The sequence below is a fragment of the Lissotriton helveticus genome, chromosome 2_1 (assembly GCF_964261635.1).
Source record: "Lissotriton helveticus chromosome 2_1, aLisHel1.1, whole genome shotgun sequence".
NCBI lineage: Eukaryota > Metazoa > Chordata > Amphibia > Caudata > Salamandridae > Lissotriton > Lissotriton helveticus.
The window spans coordinates 449,522,519-449,540,991 of NC_136059.1; the positions used below are offsets into that span (position 1 = coordinate 449,522,519).

The 18,473-nt window shown below is 43.7% G+C and overlaps 1 protein-coding gene across 1 annotated transcript in view; it reads right to left on the reverse strand.

Annotated features, from left to right (window-relative positions):
• Positions 1-18,473, reverse strand: part of CDC20B (cell division cycle 20B) — a 363,106-nt gene that overhangs the window by 112,422 nt on the left and 232,211 nt on the right. Inside the window, exon 6 of the mRNA XM_078675082.1 lies at positions 10,862-10,984. Within this exon, the coding sequence (XP_078531208.1) occupies positions 10,862-10,984 (123 nt within the window). The remainder of the gene's footprint in view (positions 1-10,861; positions 10,985-18,473) is intronic.

Here is an 18,473-nt window from a genome sequence, read left to right on the forward strand (position 1 = left end):
TAAAACACTACCCCCAGCATGACCCTACACTATGCAAACACTACAACACTACCCTAAACCCTAAAACACTACCCCCAGCATGACCCTACACTACGCAAACACTACAACACTACCCAAAACCCTAAAACACTACCCCCAGCATGACCCTACACTACGCAAACACTACAACACTACCCAAAACCCTAAAACACTACCCCCCAGCATGACCCTACACTACGCAAACACTACAACACTACCCAAAACCCTAAAACACTACCCCCAGCATGACCCTACACTACGCAAACACTACAACACTACCCAAAACCCTAAAACACTCCCCCCAGCATGACCCTACACTACGCAAACACTACAACACTACCCAAAACCCTAAAACACTACACCCCAGCATGACCCCACACTACGCAAACACTACAACACTACCCAAAACCCTAAAACACTACACCCCAGCATGACCCTACACTACGCAAACACTACAACACTACCCAAAACCCTAAAACACTACCCCCAGCATGACCCTACACTACGTAAACACTACAACACTACCCAAAACCCTAAAACACTACCCCCAGCATGACCCTACACTACGCAAACACTACAACACTACCCTAAACCCTAAAATACTACACCCCAGCATGACCCTACACTACGCAAACACTACAACACTACCCAAAACCCTAAAACACTACCCCCAGCATGATCCTACACTACGCAAACACTACAACACTATCCTAAACCCTAAAACACTACGCCCAGCATGACCCTACACTACGCAAACACTACAACACTACCCTAAACCCTAAAACACTAGCCCCAGCATGACCCTACACTACGCAAACACTACAACACAACCCTAAACCCTAAAACACTACCCCCAGCATGACCCTACACTACGCAAACACTACAACACTACCCTAAACCCTAAAACACTACCCCCAGCATGACCCTACACTACGCAAACACTACAACACAACCCTAAACCCTAAAACACTACCCCCAGCATGACCCTACACTACGCAAACACTACAACACTACCCAAAACCCTAAAACACTACACCCCAGCATGACCCTACACTACGCAAACACTACAACACTACCCTAAACCCTAAAACACTACCCCCAGCATGACCCTACACTAGGCAAACACTACAAAATTACCCAAAACCCTAAAACACTACACCCCAGCATGACCCTACACTACGCAAACACTACAACACTACCCTAAACCCTAAAGCACTACCCCCAGCATGACCCTACACTACGCAAACACTACAACACTACCCTAAACCCTAAAACACTACCCCCAGCATGACCCTACACTACGCAAACACTACATCACTACCCTAAACCCTAAAACACTACCCCCAGCATGACCCTACACTACGCAAACACTACAACACTACCCTAAACCCTAAAACACTACCCCCAGCATGACCCTACACTATGCAAACACTACAACACTACCCTAAACCCTAAAACACTACCCCCAGCATGACCCTACACTACGCAAACACTACAACACTACCCAAAACCCTAAAACACTACCCCCAGCATGACCCTACACTACGCAAACACTACAACACTACCCAAAACCCTAAAACACTACCCCCCAGCATGACCCTACACTACGCAAACACTACAACACTACCCAAAACCCTAAAACACTACCCCCAGCATGACCCTACACTACGCAAACACTACAACACTACCCAAAACCCTAAAACACTCCCCCCAGCATGACCCTACACTACGCAAACACTACAACACTACCCAAAACCCTAAAACACTACACCCCAGCATGACCCCACACTACGCAAACACTACAACACTACCCAAAACCCTAAAACACTACACCCCAGCATGACCCTACACTACGCAAACACTACAACACTACCCAAAACCCTAAAACACTACCCCCAGCATGACCCTACACTACGTAAACACTACAACACTACCCAAAACCCTAAAACACTACCCCCAGCATGACCCTACACTACGCAAACACTACAACACTACCCTAAACCCTAAAATACTACACCCCAGCATGACCCTACACTACGCAAACACTACAACACTACCCAAAACCCTAAAACACTACCCCCAGCATGATCCTACACTACGCAAACACTACAACACTATCCTAAACCCTAAAACACTACGCCCAGCATGACCCTACACTACGCAAACACTACAACACTACCCTAAACCCTAAAACACTAGCCCCAGCATGACCCTACACTACGCAAACACTACAACACAACCCTAAACCCTAAAACACTACCCCCAGCATGACCCTACACTACGCAAACACTACAACACTACCCTAAACCCTAAAACACTACCCCCAGCATGACCCTACACTACGCAAACACTACAACACAACCCTAAACCCTAAAACACTACCCCCAGCATGACCCTACACTAAACAACCACCACAACTCTACACTACACTAACACAACACTACACTACACAACACTACACTACACTACACAATCACTAACCCACGAAAAAATTAACACAAACCCACTTACCTCTCTCGTCATCGTGGTTTTCACAACGCAAATGCATTTACCATACATGCCTTTAAAACGTAATTCTTTGTAAAGGCATGCGCGATAAATGCACATGCGTTTTGAAAAAATGCGGGATAATGGTATGCGAGGTCAATGACCTTGCGGGATAATGGTATGCGGACTGAAAGTCTGCGGGATAAAAAATGCGGGAAAATGGCTGCAAACCATGATTAGCAGCAGACTTCCCTGGTGAGCACTAGCTTTACTACAGTGATCTAATGAGCAACTAGAGTGCTAACATTCAGAATTTATGGCAAATGTGTGACACATCTGAATGCCTTCTTGATAGAACCAAAGTAAACAAGCATTGAAAATGCAATAGATCTCGCCCTCGTTTAAGTTAAAGCCATTCTGTTTGTAATGAGGTGGCTTTTTAGCTTTGCTTTTATTAGTGTTTTTAAAACTTTCATGTAAATAACATGCATATGTATGCATATATGTATATGTATGCATGCATTTATATGTATATAGATATGCAGATTATATATGTTTATATATGTATATTACCTACTGGCGATAGCCAGTGGGTATATATAGTTAGGATTTTTTCTCTATGGGATTTCTGAAAATTCTATGTCTAATAACTTTGGCGTTTGTGGACGGAATTGGCTGAAATTTTCCAGGAAAATTGCACATTTTGTTTCTGAGCAGCCCCTAAAAATTTGGGGGGGTTACGTCAAGGGGGGGCCGAGAAAAAAGGGGGGTCCCAAAACGCGTTTTTCCCATTAATTTTTCCATAGGGCGGTTGGACTCACTTTTAGCTCGAACGGCTGAATAGATTTACATGAAACTTGGCAAAATTGTAGATATGGTTTGCCCGACGTGCCTTTGCTATGTCTCAATATATGTGCTCCAGTGGATTTTGAGAAATTAACGTTTAAAAAAATATATATATCTGTGACAGCGCTCCGGTTAGCGCCCCGGTTCGCGTACCTGACGCGTAACGGAACTTCGCGAAGCGAAGCTGATTGGCTCTCCGGTGTCTGTCAACATTCTAAACAGTCCGGAGCGGCCGCCATCTTGTCTCTCGGTACAATCGAGAGACAAGATGTGGTGAAAAAAGAAGGGGGAAATGAAGGAAAGGGGGCAAGGTAAACCCCTCCTGACCCCCTAGGATTGATGAGGGGGATATTAAAGTCCCCCGCGATTTTTCACGGTAGAGGCGCTTCCCGGAACGCGAACCGGGCAGCTAACCGGCAGCGTAACGGGAGTCCGCCATCTTGTGTTTTTGGAGCGTCCAGTTCGCGTACCGGGTAGCGTCCCGGTAAGCGTAACAAGGGGAAAACCAAGAGAAACAGTAAAAAAAAAATGAAGGGAATAGATTTCCAGCAAACTTGGCAAAATTGTAGGGACTGTTTGTTTGATGTGCCTTTGCAAGGCCTCAAGATATGTGCACGTGTGGATTTTGTCTAATTAAGGTTAAAACAAAATATATATATCTGTAAGCGTGCTCCGGCACGCTTACGTTATGGGTTTTGTTTGCGCTGCAGAGCCGATACGTCACGGTTATGCGATGCGTCATGAGGCGTCTCACGTGGCTACGTGATACGTCACGTAATAAAGAATATATTTTACAGCTATAGATATTAGCTTTTAAAAAACCAATGAAATTCACTGAAAAAACCATAGGTTATAGACCATATATAGTTAGGAATTTGCATTTACAAAACCTTGAAAATTCACTGAAAAAACCATAGGTTAGAGACCATATATAGTTAGCTGGACATTTTATTGACATAAAACCAATGAAATTCCATATATAGTTAGTTGCACTAACTATATATCGCGCACCCGCAATCCACTGCTGATGATGTCACATATTACATCATTCATGACATGGTCAGTGACATCACTGATGACATCTCAAATGACATCACTGATGACATCACTGATGACATCTCAAATGACATCACTGATGACATCATGACACACCAATACCAGTTACTACATACGCACTCACTGATTCCTACGTCTACACACACATTCACTCATTCACCCATACAATCACTCATACATACAGTCACTCATTATTACAACACTATCATATGCACTCATACACCTATGCAGACACTCACACACTGCCACTCATCCATGGAGTTACTCACACACCTAGTCAGTCCTGTAAAGAATCAATCACACTTCCATTTCCTCATCTATACAGTTAAACACAGAACACCATACTTCAGTGACATCACTGATGACATCACTGATGACATCTCAAATGACATCACTGATGACATCTCAAATGACATCACTGATGACATCATGACACACCAATACCAGTTACTACATACGCACTCACTGATTCCTACGTCTACACACACATTCACTCATTCACCCATACAATCACTCATACATACAGTCACTCATTATTACAACACTATCATATGCACTCATACACCTAGTCAGTCCTGTGAAGAATCAATCACACTTCGATTTCCTCATCTATACAGTTAAACACAGAACACCATACTTTTCACACATATACTAACACATACTTACTCTCTTATACAATCACTGATACAAGTACACATTGATATGCACAGTCACACACCTCCCAGCCAGCCACACACACACACTTAGTCTTCCATACATCCACTCATTCTTCAATATGTAAAACATATTTAAACTTTACAAAAACACACAGACACTAGATGATGTCATCAGTGATGTCATTTGAGATGTCATCAGTGATGTCATCAGTGATGTCATTTGAGATGTCATCAGTGATGTCATCAGTGATGTCACTGACCATGTCATGAATGATGTAATATGTGACATCATCAGCAGTGGATTGCGGGTGCGCGATATATAGTTAGTGCAACTAACTATATATGGAATTTCATTGGTTTTATGTCAATAAAATGTCCAGCTAACTATATATGGTCTCTAACCTATGGTTTTTTCAGTGAATTTTCAAGGTTTTGTAAATGCAAATTCCTAACTATATATGGTCTATAACCTATGGTTTTTTCAGTGAATATATATATATATACACACACACACACACACACGCACACACACACACACACGCACACACCTTAGTGGTAAAGGCATGCATGGTAAATGCATTTGTGGTAAAGACAATGTGTAGTAAAGGTTTTGTGGTAATGCCTTTGCGTTGATAAAATGTTGTAAAGGCTGTCTCCCTAAGGCAAGATCCACAGATAGGTACCACACCTCACACATACCTATCTGCACTTCACATACAACCAGGGGAAATTAGAAGACATGGGGGCAGATTTACAAGCCCCTTGCGCTGCTTTTACGCCACCGTTGCGTCACTTTTGTGACGCAGCAGCGGCGCAAAAGATGCACCATGGTGCGGGGTATTTACAACGTGACTCATCTCCCAGATGCGTCACGTTGTAAAGCCCTGCGCCAGAAGAGGCGTACCATCGCAGGGGGAGGCGTTCCTGCGCAGGAACGCCTCCCAAAAGTGGCTGAGTGAAATCTACAAGATTTCACTCAGTCACTTTTGGGCCCATGCTGCGTCAAAACCCTGCGCCTGCTTGAAGCAGGCGTAAGGATTGACGCAGCATTGTACACATAGGGCCCCCCTGATCATTGCTGGAGCTGCGTCGCACTTGCGACGCAACTCCAGCAATGCGCCGCTTTTACGGCACAGATGCGTGACGCATCTGTGCCGTTTTTGCCCCATGGTTCGCCGCATTGTGAATGCGGCGCATCATGGGTGGCAGAGCTACGGCGCACAATTACTTGGGCATCCTTGCCGATATGCAGGGTTGCGCCAGTAATTGTAAATCTGCCCCTAGGTTTCAGCTAAAAATGTCTGTACCCCACTATTATAATCAACAGCCACCGGTCATTAGTAATGTCATGGCCTGGTCTTTAGGCAGTGGCTGTCCACATTAACAGGCATGACACTTTGGGTAGACCCCAATCATCCAATAGAATGTTGCACTCAATTGAAGAGCATAAAGCAATAATCACATAGAGCAGATTTTCCCAAACAGTGGGTTGAGATCCACTGGTAGATCGCCAGCCGATTTTTGGTGGGTCATAAAAGAGAAATAAATAGAAATGCCTTTAAATTTGTATTTATCTTGTCACATTTTCTGTGCTTTAATTGCAGAGGCAAAATGTCAGGCTATGTCTTCTGACAAATTTCTGCTTATCATCTTAACAAGGGGATTGGTGTTTACTTTTCTTTCTCTGGATGCAAAATTAGAGGCGTTTTTAAAGTGAACTATGTGACAATCTTGCTGGGGTAAATGGAGTGGGAACGGAAAGGCTGTAGGATGTCATATATTTCTAACACATAACAAAATGTAGGCATCATGTAAATGCCTTTAAATAAACTATACACATATTTCGGGATATATTAGCAGCTAGGAAAGCAAAAATTAAGCACATTTATTTAGTAATTCTGAAGTATGATCGAAACAAAGATTTTAATAGGATCAAAACAAATCAAGACACTTTTATGTCTTGCTGCACAAATTATAAATATTCACTAAATATTCCCACACATTATCATGTGTGCGCGATATAGTTTTCTCAGTAAAACTGTATGTCTGCGCACATTTAGTGGGCATTTCAAAAAAAAATGTGCTGTCTTTAAATAACAGTGCGCTGCCGCACGATTCTTTAGTGATAGATTTGCAACAAAGTGTTCTAAAATACTGCACCAGCCACATACTACACCCTTACCACTCTCCTGCGGAATACATTTGCTACATGTTGTGTGAAGTTAGGATTTTTCACAATCGCTATGACTTCATCAATGTACATTGATGTCAGCACCCCCACTCTGAAAATAGTTCCAGAACATCTGATGCAAAGGTGCTGAACTAAGTCAATTTTAAAACAAACCCTTGGAAGCAAGACTCCAGGTGAACCTTTCAGTAATATATGCAGCTGTTTGATTACTTTACAAAGTCATTTCAACAGAGAATGTGCTTGCTACAGGTAATCACACACAATCATCCCACTTGTGTATGACTTTCACACATCAATTGAGCAACATGGGTGTGGCCTAGCAGCCAGTGCTGGTGAGTTTGAATCTTGGGAACCAGCTCCATCCCTGGCATTGGCTCTGCTCTATGTATAGGTATTTAAGTGAGCAGACATCACAGGCCAGCACGCCACTCATGAAAAGTGTTCCAGCTCCAGTGCAATTCACCATCTGCCACTTTTATGGACTGATCAATATCTTGGCCACAGTGTGATAAAGACATATGGAAGGGTGTGGTCAAGGTTGGCACATTTATAAACAATTGCTGTTAGAGAGGAATTAAAACTAGATAAAGATCATGTTATTTTGGTAATTATCTGCATTTTGAAAGCATGTCTACTATTACATTAAAATATTATCCCCACTTCATGTCCATTAAAGGTTGGTGGGTCACAAAGCTTTTTGTTCTAAAAATTGGGTTGTGGTTCTAAAACATTTGGGAAGCACTAACATACAGGAGACTTGTGTGATGGTCCTCCATCATATGAAAGCCTATGATAAATTCCTAAATTTGCTGCAAAATTCTCTTTATATAGGTACACTGCAATGCTACAATTTTCAAGCTCACCACTGAACTATAAATCTCATTCCAGTTATGACAGGACTGCGATTAGTGCATATTACTAATGGTATTAATGCAATCGTTTTTCAGAGATTTCAATTATGGGTGTGCAAAATGAAATTTCTGCCCGCAATGGTGTGCAAAATTCACATCTTTGTGAAATTGCTCAGCTTGTCATATGAAGTGTGCTCAGTAGTCCCATATTATTAGCAATCAGAAGCCCAGCACTCCGTAGAGCTACAGCCGCTGGCTAGATTGCATGTTGGAAGCTAGGTACATCTGTATTGTTTGAAAGAGCTCCCGTTATGCCAGTAAATCTTTGGTTGGCGGCTTTTAGTCTTTGGCCTGATTGTTTTAGCACTGTGCCAAGCCCATTGAGAAATGTCTCTGCTACCAAAAACTGTAAGAGAAACTAGTACAAAGGGCATGGGGGTTATACTATAGTCAGGTTGAATCAATTGGAGTGGTCTCTGGGCTACCTGAGGACACATATTGAAGTCCTATACAGATGCATAGAATACGGGCCCAATTCACAAAAAAGGTACACCTACACCACTAAAAGTGCTCCTACGAATAGGTTCAGATTTACTACTTTTAGGAATGCACAAATAGTTTCCATAGTACACCCAAAACTCTGCACCAGGAGCGTGGAGTGCAAAAAAACTATGGATTTCACCCAGATCTGTGGCTGAAAGTGAATGTTTGATTGGTTCAGCATTCCGTCCATCATCTGTTCTTTTTTAATTTATCAGTCTAAGTGGGAAGGGTTTGCCCAGAGGTGGGTTGTGTGCTCACTACACCACCAGATTCAAGCTAGCCTGGTTGATGAATGGTGAAACCCCTAAACCAGTCCCAGTATACTTGTTTCTGGTCCAGGGAGGACTTGGTCTGGCAGTTCAGGCTTGACTGTTTCCATGGAGAGCAGGGTTAAGATTGATTTGCATATGGCTGGGTCTAAACTGGAAGGGCGTGGCATGCAAAAAAGCGATGGATTTGACCCAGATCTGTGACTAGAAATGAATGATTTGTTCAGCATTCCGTCCATCATCTTTTCTTTTTGCATTTGTTGCCCTAAGTGAGAAGGGTATGCCCAGACGTGGGTCCTGTGCTCGCTACGCCACCAGATTCAAGCAAGCCTGGCTGATGAAGGGTGAAACCCCGAAACTGTGCCCAGGATGCTAGTTTCCGGTCTAGAGAGGACCTGGCCTGGCAGTAAATCCCAAATACCTGGGAAAAGGTCAGATTTCAGTTTGTAAACAGCTACAAACGTACATGTGTGTGGGTGCAGGGGCGTAACACAGGCCCCCGCAGCCCACGTGGTGCGGGGGGCCCTAGCTCCAAGGGGCCCCCTCGGCACTAAACTCTGGCCGGGAGAGCTCCTGATTGAGCCCGGAGGGGGCTCCCCTAAGTACCGTGCAGGGAGGCCCCCTCACTTTTCGTTACGCCAGTGTGTGGGTGTTCACAAACTTACAAGGCTAACCAAGCCTTATTCTGCCTACTTCTCACCCCTTCGGTTTGATTTACTACTGTGGATTTCTACACATTTTTGGGTGAGACAAACACAGCAATAAGCCCATTTGTGCCTGCCAAGATTCTTTTTTTGAACTCCTGGCAGGTGTATATGAAGGCATTTGTGGCTGTACAACATGCATTGAAGGCGAAACTGCCTTTGTGAATCGGGCTCTATGCTGCCTGGCAGTTAGATCTTCTGCTCATGTTTCGAGTTTAAGAAGGGGCTAGCAGGTGGTACTTGAGCAGAAATATGTGTAGGCTCGTCTCACTCTTTAACAGGCGACCCTCCCTCTGGTAAGAGACTTCTGGAACACATTGAAAGTGATTTCTTCTTGTGTATGCTATTGTACGTTTAGATTTCAAAGTGAAAAATACCGACTTTGCTGATTTTCCGAGTTTTTTACTTGCTTGACATAAAAATACGTTTGTAAATACTTCCGAGATGGCAATCTTACCGGAAGATGTTCCTTATAATTCCACTTTTGGGTTCCCCTAAATATATCATTTGAACTGATACAATTAACTTGTAGACGTGAAAACCTACATTTTTATTGTCAGTTTCTGTTATATTTTTATTTTATTTTTATTTTTTATTATTTTAGCCAATTATAAACAAAGCCAACTATTTACCTATTAATCACAACAGATTGCTAATGTGTTTCTACCTCTGCCACTATGAGCCTGCATTTTTGTCAATCTTTCATAGGTATGTTTTGAGTTTGTTGGAAATTTACAAAAAAATTAACTATTGGAAAGGAATCGACCTTTGTGCTTCTGAGGTACAAGTCTAGTAGTTGTTGCCTGGCATCCTTCCGGTGCAGAGGTTCTCATAAATGAGCAGTGGGGCAGTTGAGGCAGGCCCCTTCCTTCCTGCTCAAACGTGTGAAGCAAGCACAGACCCTGAGGAAGTGGTTCCATCTCGAACCAGCAGCTAATATTACACAGATACAGTATTTCCATTAAAAGAACCAACTTCAACCAATTACCTTTACAAATCTGTCACAACATTTTTAAATAATCAAATATGTTTGTGCGGTTATTAGGAGCAGTAAACGACTTCTGAATAATAATAACATGATTACTCTGATAATCTACCTTCAGGAATTAGGAGTCGTTGTGCTCTCCAGTTCTGAATGTTCCCTTGTATGCTATCCATGCAACACCAAATAAAAAATCCAAGCCCCTCCCCCAGAGCTATCCAACCCTTTCTCCAGGAATACTTAAGAATTAGTTCTCACAGTAGTCGTTGCGTAAACCTGTGGTGTGTAGTCTCACAGCAGAGTGAAATGGTGCAAACTCTTCCCGGATACTCGTCGGCGTCTTCTGCACAACAGATTTGGTTTTGTTCTTTTCTGGGCATCCTGTGTGCAAAACAAGAACACATAAGATGAAACCGGAAGTTGTTCCCTTGATTCCTCACGGTAGACTCATCCCTTTAAATGGCTTTAACAGCATGGAAAGTTCTGTGGGAGTGTAAAAACGTAGTTATGAGAGTATTGTTTTGTGTTAATTAGTATCCCATTCATTTGTCATCAGAAATGTGTAAAGGTCTGATACAGGTCAGTGAAGTCTTACAGGATCCTGGTCCCGCCATCAACTTCCTTAAAAGGAAAGAAATGAAACTTCTGATAATTTCCTCTAACATTAGTTTATATGACTGTAATTAAGCCAGATTAAATGTTCAATGACAATTGGAAAACAATTGCCATAAACCAATGAATTCTGTTAGGAGGTCAATATCAAAATCCAGGCTCTACCCAAAATTCACTCTTGAGGCATACAGATAATTAAACACACACACACATATATAAGCATATACTATACTTATATTTCATATTTAAAATATCTAGAATACAGTTGATAGGATACCTATTTGCAATTATGCTACACACAACACAAATAGTTTTACGAACAGTAGAAAATGGATGCTGCTAGCCAAGGTCACTTGTGGCCTCTTTTCTAACTTTGCCAACAATGAAGACCAGTAGAAGTGACTTTCCAAAGTTCATATTTGCAAACTAACCCATTTTTTTCACCAATTCCACGCCCCCCATCTACCCACCTGAAATTTACCAAGAGCCAGTCACTCACAGCCTCCTACAGTTCACTTGGAATCCCATTAACCAGAGTCCTGCACATTACAGTGAAACATGAAGCCACAGTCTAACTACAAACAGTCCCTTCCACAAAGCACATCAACAAGTAATGGGCACTTCAACATGATATGTTCTTTTAACATGATCCTCATTTTGATTTATAAATAACTAAAAGGCTTTCAGGCAAAGAGGAGTAGTACCTAAAGACCAAAAGCTATGTGGTATGAGGAGGTTAGTACAAATCCATTTTGCCTGTGGTAGAGAATCCCATAGGCCTCCGCTCTAGACTGAAGCGAACAGTCTCTAGCTCTAGCTTTTCAGTTGACATGTTGCCTGAAGATTCATTTACCTCAAATAACACAATTCTTGCGGGTCATAGAGCTGAAAACTTCTCTTCATATGATCAGGAGCAAAGTTAGGGCTGTTAGTGGCTAATATCAAAGCAGTAAATTATATTTACTCCTACATGGCTAACAAATGCATCTACTGCAGAGTGGTGGAGATAAGGCTCCTCACTCCTTGCTAAAAGACCTACTGATTGGGACTGGTGAAATAAATCAGACAGGTTAGTTTGCAAATATGCATATTGGAAAGACATTTAAACGGATGTATGACATTACAACGCATGCTTTTACCACGCATGCTTTTACATCGCAGTTTTTACAACGCATACCATTACAACGCATAGCGCTTTGGGGTGCTGGAGAGTGAATAGTTTAATGTACTATTCCAACTCCAGTCCCCGTGGACACTAGGGAAGGTGTTGGATAGTAAATTAAATCTATTCCCTATCCTAGAGCGCCCCCCAGCGCAATGCGTTGTAATGGTTTGCGTTGTAAAAGTTGCGATGTAAAAGCACTGCGTGGTAAAAGTTGCGTTGTAAAGGATGTTTCCCCATTTAAACTGCTCTTCATTGTTGGCACTGTGAGGAAAGAGGCTATGAATGACCTTGGCTACGTCCCACACCGTAGACTATATACTGTTCGTAATCGTATCTGTGTTGGAATGTGCAGCATAATCTCAACTAGGTATCCTATCAATCGTATCCAAATATTCTATATATGGAATATATGTATGGAATATGTTTACATATATGTGTTCATATCTGTAGGCCTCAAGAGGGAATTAACCTCCTAACAGCCTTTATTGGGTAATGGATTTTCTTTTCCAACTTTGACTGTCATGGAACATTTCACCTGATTCTTGGCAATCTGGTAAATGTGTCCCTTAACTATAATCATGTGAATCAAGTTAGAAGAAATTAATACAAGCTCAATTTATTTCGTTTTAAGCCAGTTGATCATGAACCAATAGGACTTCACTGCATTGTGCTGTTGTGCAGCCCTGCAATTTAATGCTAGATTTAGATGCACCAGAGGACTAAGAATTTGAATAATATAATTTAGCGCCCAGAATTATCATACCAATCCTCTGTCTCCATTTAACCTTTCCAGGATTTTTATCAATTGTGCTCGTCCCATGGAAGAAAAACATACTTCCAAAGTGAGAAAGATGTGCTTGAGTGGGCGATGATCCAGATTCTTCTGCAATCCTTCTGAGTGTGGTTAGTGACGTAAGTGATTTGGTATTGACGCTGCCCCATGTTTCGGTTCCTATCTCATATTTTTAAAGAGAAGCGGAGGGCAGTTGAAAGGTACTCTTCAAGCCTCAGAAGGAAGGGACTGGATTAGGTCTTGATTTTGGCAATCTTAAAATGTTTTCATGATCTGGGACAAAAACATTTTTTTTAATTCAGCTACACAAAATAAATCCATTCTTACCCCACGGGAATATCCTTTCTTCCCCATGATACCTCCGCAACCTGCCACACCTCTGACATTTCATTTGAGCTGGCAAAACGTGGCTCAGCTGCTTGTTACCTGAGGCTGGTCAAACGTCAGGCAGAGCACATGGTTCACATATTCATGAGAAAGCTTCCACTATTATTTGGCTCTGAAGGCTTAGCCACACAGAACTGTGCATAGTTCAACTATCAGGTTGATCTCCCATTCTTTGGTATGAAATTGACTAACAACTAATGGGCAGATTTACGTTGCCTGACGCATCTCTGCAAATCAGCAGAGATGCGCCAGGAAAGATGCGGCACGGAAGTTTATCCTTGCGCCACCCATGATGCGCCGCATTTACAATGCGGCGCATCATGGCGCAGGAATAAACAGATGCGTGTCGCATCTAGGGCGTAAAATTGGCGCAGTGCTGAAGTTTTGTTGCATGCGGCACGCAACTCCAGCACTTTTCCAACTTGCCCTATCTGCAACGTGGTGCGTCAAGCTTTACGCCTGCTTCAAGCAGGCGCAGGGTTTTGACGCATCAGCGTTGGTAAAGTGACTCAGTGAAATCTTGTAGATTTCACTGAGTCACTTTTCAGGTGCGTTCCTACGACAGAACGCCCCCCCTGCGTGGAAACGCCCACATGAAACCTGACGCAGGTTTCATGTGGCGCAGGGCTTTACAACGTGACGCATCTCCCAGATGCGTCACGTTGTAAATACCCCGCACCATGGCGCATCTTTTGCGCCACCGCTGCGTCACAAAAGTGACGGCGTAAAAGAGGCGCAAGGGGCTTGTAAATCTGCCCCTTAGTGGGTAGTCAATGTCAACTTTCCATCTGACTAGCTCATTTATCACTTCATAATTTGGGGCAGATTTATGAAGGCCTTGCGCCGCCGGTGCGTCACTTTATTTGACGCAACTGCGGCGCAAACAATGCGCCCTATTTACAACGTGACGCATCTAGGAGATGCGTCACGGTTTAAAGCCCTGCGCCATAAGGAGGCGTTCCTGCGCAGGGGGGGCGTTCCTGCAGAGGAACGCCTCCTAAAAGTGGCTGAGTGAAATCTATGAGATTTCACTCAGTCACTTTCAGGACAATGCTGCGTCAAAACCCTGCGCCTGCTTGAAGCAGGCGTAGGTCTTGACACAGCATTGTGGAGATGGGGCACCCGCGACGCAGCTCCAGCAATGCGCCACTTTTACGGCACAGATGCGTCACGCATCTGTGCCGTTTTTGCCCCATGGTGCGCCGCATTATAAATGCGGCGCACCATGGGTGGCGGAGCAGCGGCGCAGGATGACTGGCACATCCCTGGGGATGCGCCAGTCATCATACATCTGCCCCTTTGTGTCTGTCTGCCGCGAGGTTTATTACTCGCAAAACAGGAATTTACAAATGTAAACACACTTTTTCACTGTGAAATGACACCACTATGGCGTAACATTACTTGAGAGCATTACTGCCCCTGGAGCTGGTTCTGCGAGGTACAGGGTAGTGGCGTCTGCCTAAGTAAGGGAACACCCACACACTTGCAAGTATTGGCAGACACATACCCACCCTGAATACAGTAAGCACTTCTGTTTTGGCAGGACTAAATCAGTGCAAGAAGTGAGAATGAGGTGATACTCCGAAAATTGGCATAGAGGGAAGAGGCATCTCCATGGGGAACAATAATCTGACCTTGGATGAAAACAGTTAGCAAGGGTAATTGTATTTGGATAGTAAATTTACTATGTGTAATTACTTTAATACCCATGTGACCTAGAGTTCTAAAAATAATTTCAGGAGTTCTCCAGGGAAACATTGACTGTTGCAGCTTCCAGTAGCAGTCCTGTAAATCCCCGGAAATCCAAAAGTTTAAAATGTACTCCAAACGTAGAAGTCAGTCTAGAGGAGAATTTTCAGACTCATTTTTCAGAATGGGCTTCTGTCAGTTTGCGAACACAAAATTGCTTTCCACTGCACAGATGCAAGAAATACTAGCTTTGTCAATGCTTGTTACTGGAACTGTATTCAAACGAGACACTGGGACCCTTCAACATACTGAGCTGGAATGTTTCTGTCCTACACAACTTGATTAATAAGAAATAGAACCGGGGCGAAGAAGAGTGACCAGAACTGCACAGAGGGCTCTACATGTGCGGGTCTCTCAATGATATGTCTATCTGTCAGTGGAATTGAGCAGCGGAAGAAGTCACTAGATGATTGATTGATATATTTATTTATTTATTCGAGTGCCTTCAACCCACAATGTAAAAACATAAATGCTTTCACACAAGCATTATAAAAATAAATAGAAATTTTACAAAGTACAATACAACATAATTTGTGACATATAATACAATATAGATGTGTTAAAAGTATTGAAACTTAGCATATTTAACACCCATAAAAATATTTGCAAAAATAACTCCTATAGTATGCTAGGTTGCTATACATCATGGAATATTGTGCGTATTTCCCAGCTTTTACTCAAATAAAAAAACAGATGCTTTTGTCCTGTGGCCTACGAGTCCACTTAACAGATAAAATATTAGGGGCCTCATTTATGAGGCCGTGCGTCACATTTACGCCGCCGGTGCGTCACTTTTTGTGACGCACCAGCAGCGTAAAAAATGTGCCTTGTTGCACCATATTTACAAAGTGACACATCTAGGTAGATGCGTCACTTTGTAAACCCCTGCGCCACATTATACATACGCCAGGTATAATGTATGCAGGGTGGGCGTTCTGACGCAAGAAAAGGTCATAGAAATGACTCGGTGAAATCTATAAGATTTCACTGCGCCACTTCTAGGACACAAATGAGTCAATGGGAAAGGACACATTGCTGGAGTTGCGGCACTTTTGTGACACACTCCAGCAATGTGTCACTTTTGCGCCATACAGGTACGTCAGAAATATTGATGTATCTGTAACTCCTTGCACCATGATGCGTCATACTGTAAATATGACGCATCATTGGTGTCGCAAGGAGAGCGCAGTGAAAAGTGTAGGCAAAGGTAACGAACTCCTGAGGCGGAAGCCGGGAGCAACAGACGCTGTTTTTTTAATCTTTTAAAATTGTGTTGTGCTTACTAATCTGTGCGCTTTTAAAACTCACTGTAGCACTTTATTCTTGGGTGGAACCCTCGTGAGGCACTGACATCCCGATCCTTCTCCCCGGGCAGCCGAGTAAGGTGCTGCAGCGGGTCGCAGGAGGATCCCCGTCATCCCCGGAGACTAGGCCACGCCCACTTCTTAGACCACGCCCCCTTTCCTACATAAGCCGCGTAGCTCGCTGAAACTCGCTGTAGGCAAAGGTAACGAACTCCTGAGGCGGAAGCCGGGAGCAACAGACGCTGTTTTTTTAATCTTTTAAAATTGTGTTGTGCTTACTAATCTGTGCGCTTTTAAAACTCACTGTAGCACTTTATTCTTGGGTGGAACCCTCGTGAGGCACTGACATCCCGATCCTTCTCCCTGCGCAGCCGAGTAAGGTGCTGCAGCGGGTCGCAGGAGGATCCCCGTCATCCCCGGAGCCTAGGCCACGCCCACTTCTTAGACCACGCCCCCTCCCCCCCCCCATATAACGATGTGTCTTCCTCGGACGCGCAGTGGACGGGCGCAGCGGGTGCGCCGTCAGCGCGCCAAAGGCGCGCCAAAGGCAAACCCGTCTGCGCCCGTCCGCGACCATCCGCGACCGGTCGGGACCAGGGGCCACCCCCCCTACATCCCGCTTCCCACACATCAGGACCTACAGTCCAGAGTACATCTATAACGTGAGGACAATAGGCCCGGTATGTTGTAGGCATACTTATACGTCCACCGAACTCCCTCCACACTGTTCCGGTTGTGGACATACATTCAGAACCAACAAGTCATTAGATACCAGACAGGAATATAGTATGTTCCTACTCAACTGTAGGTCTTTGCCAAAACACAGGACAGAAATCGCCCTCCTGTTAGAAGAGCGCAAGCCCGATGCAGTCTTCTTGACAGAAACTTGGCTCACATCCCATTCTGAGCCAGACATAGTTACAGCCCTGCCCCCCGGTTTTCAAATTTACAGACTAGACCGAGTAGAGGGGAAAGGGGGAGGTCTAGCAATCATACTCAAAGATCAGTATCGCTGCCGCACCACTCCCGAATCAATCCCGGAGTGTGAGAGTCTAACATTTAGTATAGACTTCTCTCCAAACAGCTCCTTTTCTGGCACTCTCGTCTATCGTCCTCCAGGTCCACCAAAACCTTTTCATAGATCACTTCCCACTATCCTAGCTGAACAAATTACAGCCACTTCTAATTTTACACTTCTAGGTGACCTTAATTTACACTTTGACACTACCCTAGATCATATTGCTATGGAACTGGTGGATGACCTAGCGGCACTACAATTAGATGAGCGGGTCACAGCCCCTACACACGCCAAAGGTCATCTATTGGACCCTGTTTTTAGCAATTGTATAGAGCTAGCAGTTGGCCAACCAATCGGCCTCCCCTGGACCGACCACTCCCTTATCCCTTTCACCTGGTCCACCTGCAAATTTACATCTCCTATACCTCAAGCTAAGAACATGAGGAATTGGGCCAGATTACCCATTGAATCCTGGACTCACAATCTAGAAGCTACCTGTCCGCCTTACAACGCAGACCCTAGCATAGCACACCAGGAATACGAAGATTGGATCATAAAATCTCTCGAAACCTCCCTTCCACTTCGCAAGACTACACCTAAAAGGGCATAAAAGTCAGCCCCCTGGTTCTCAGACACCCTCAGAGACAAAAAACGTCTCTGTAGGAAATTAGAGAGATCATGGCGCCTGGATTATTTACCAGAAAAAAAGCTTTGATATAGAGAACCAATTAAGGCCTACAAAGGCGAGATAAGGGTCGCTCATTCAGCTCACTTTGCCGATAAAATCATGGCAGCCAAATCCAAACCCAAGGAAATTTTCCACTTGGTGAAAAAATTAACCA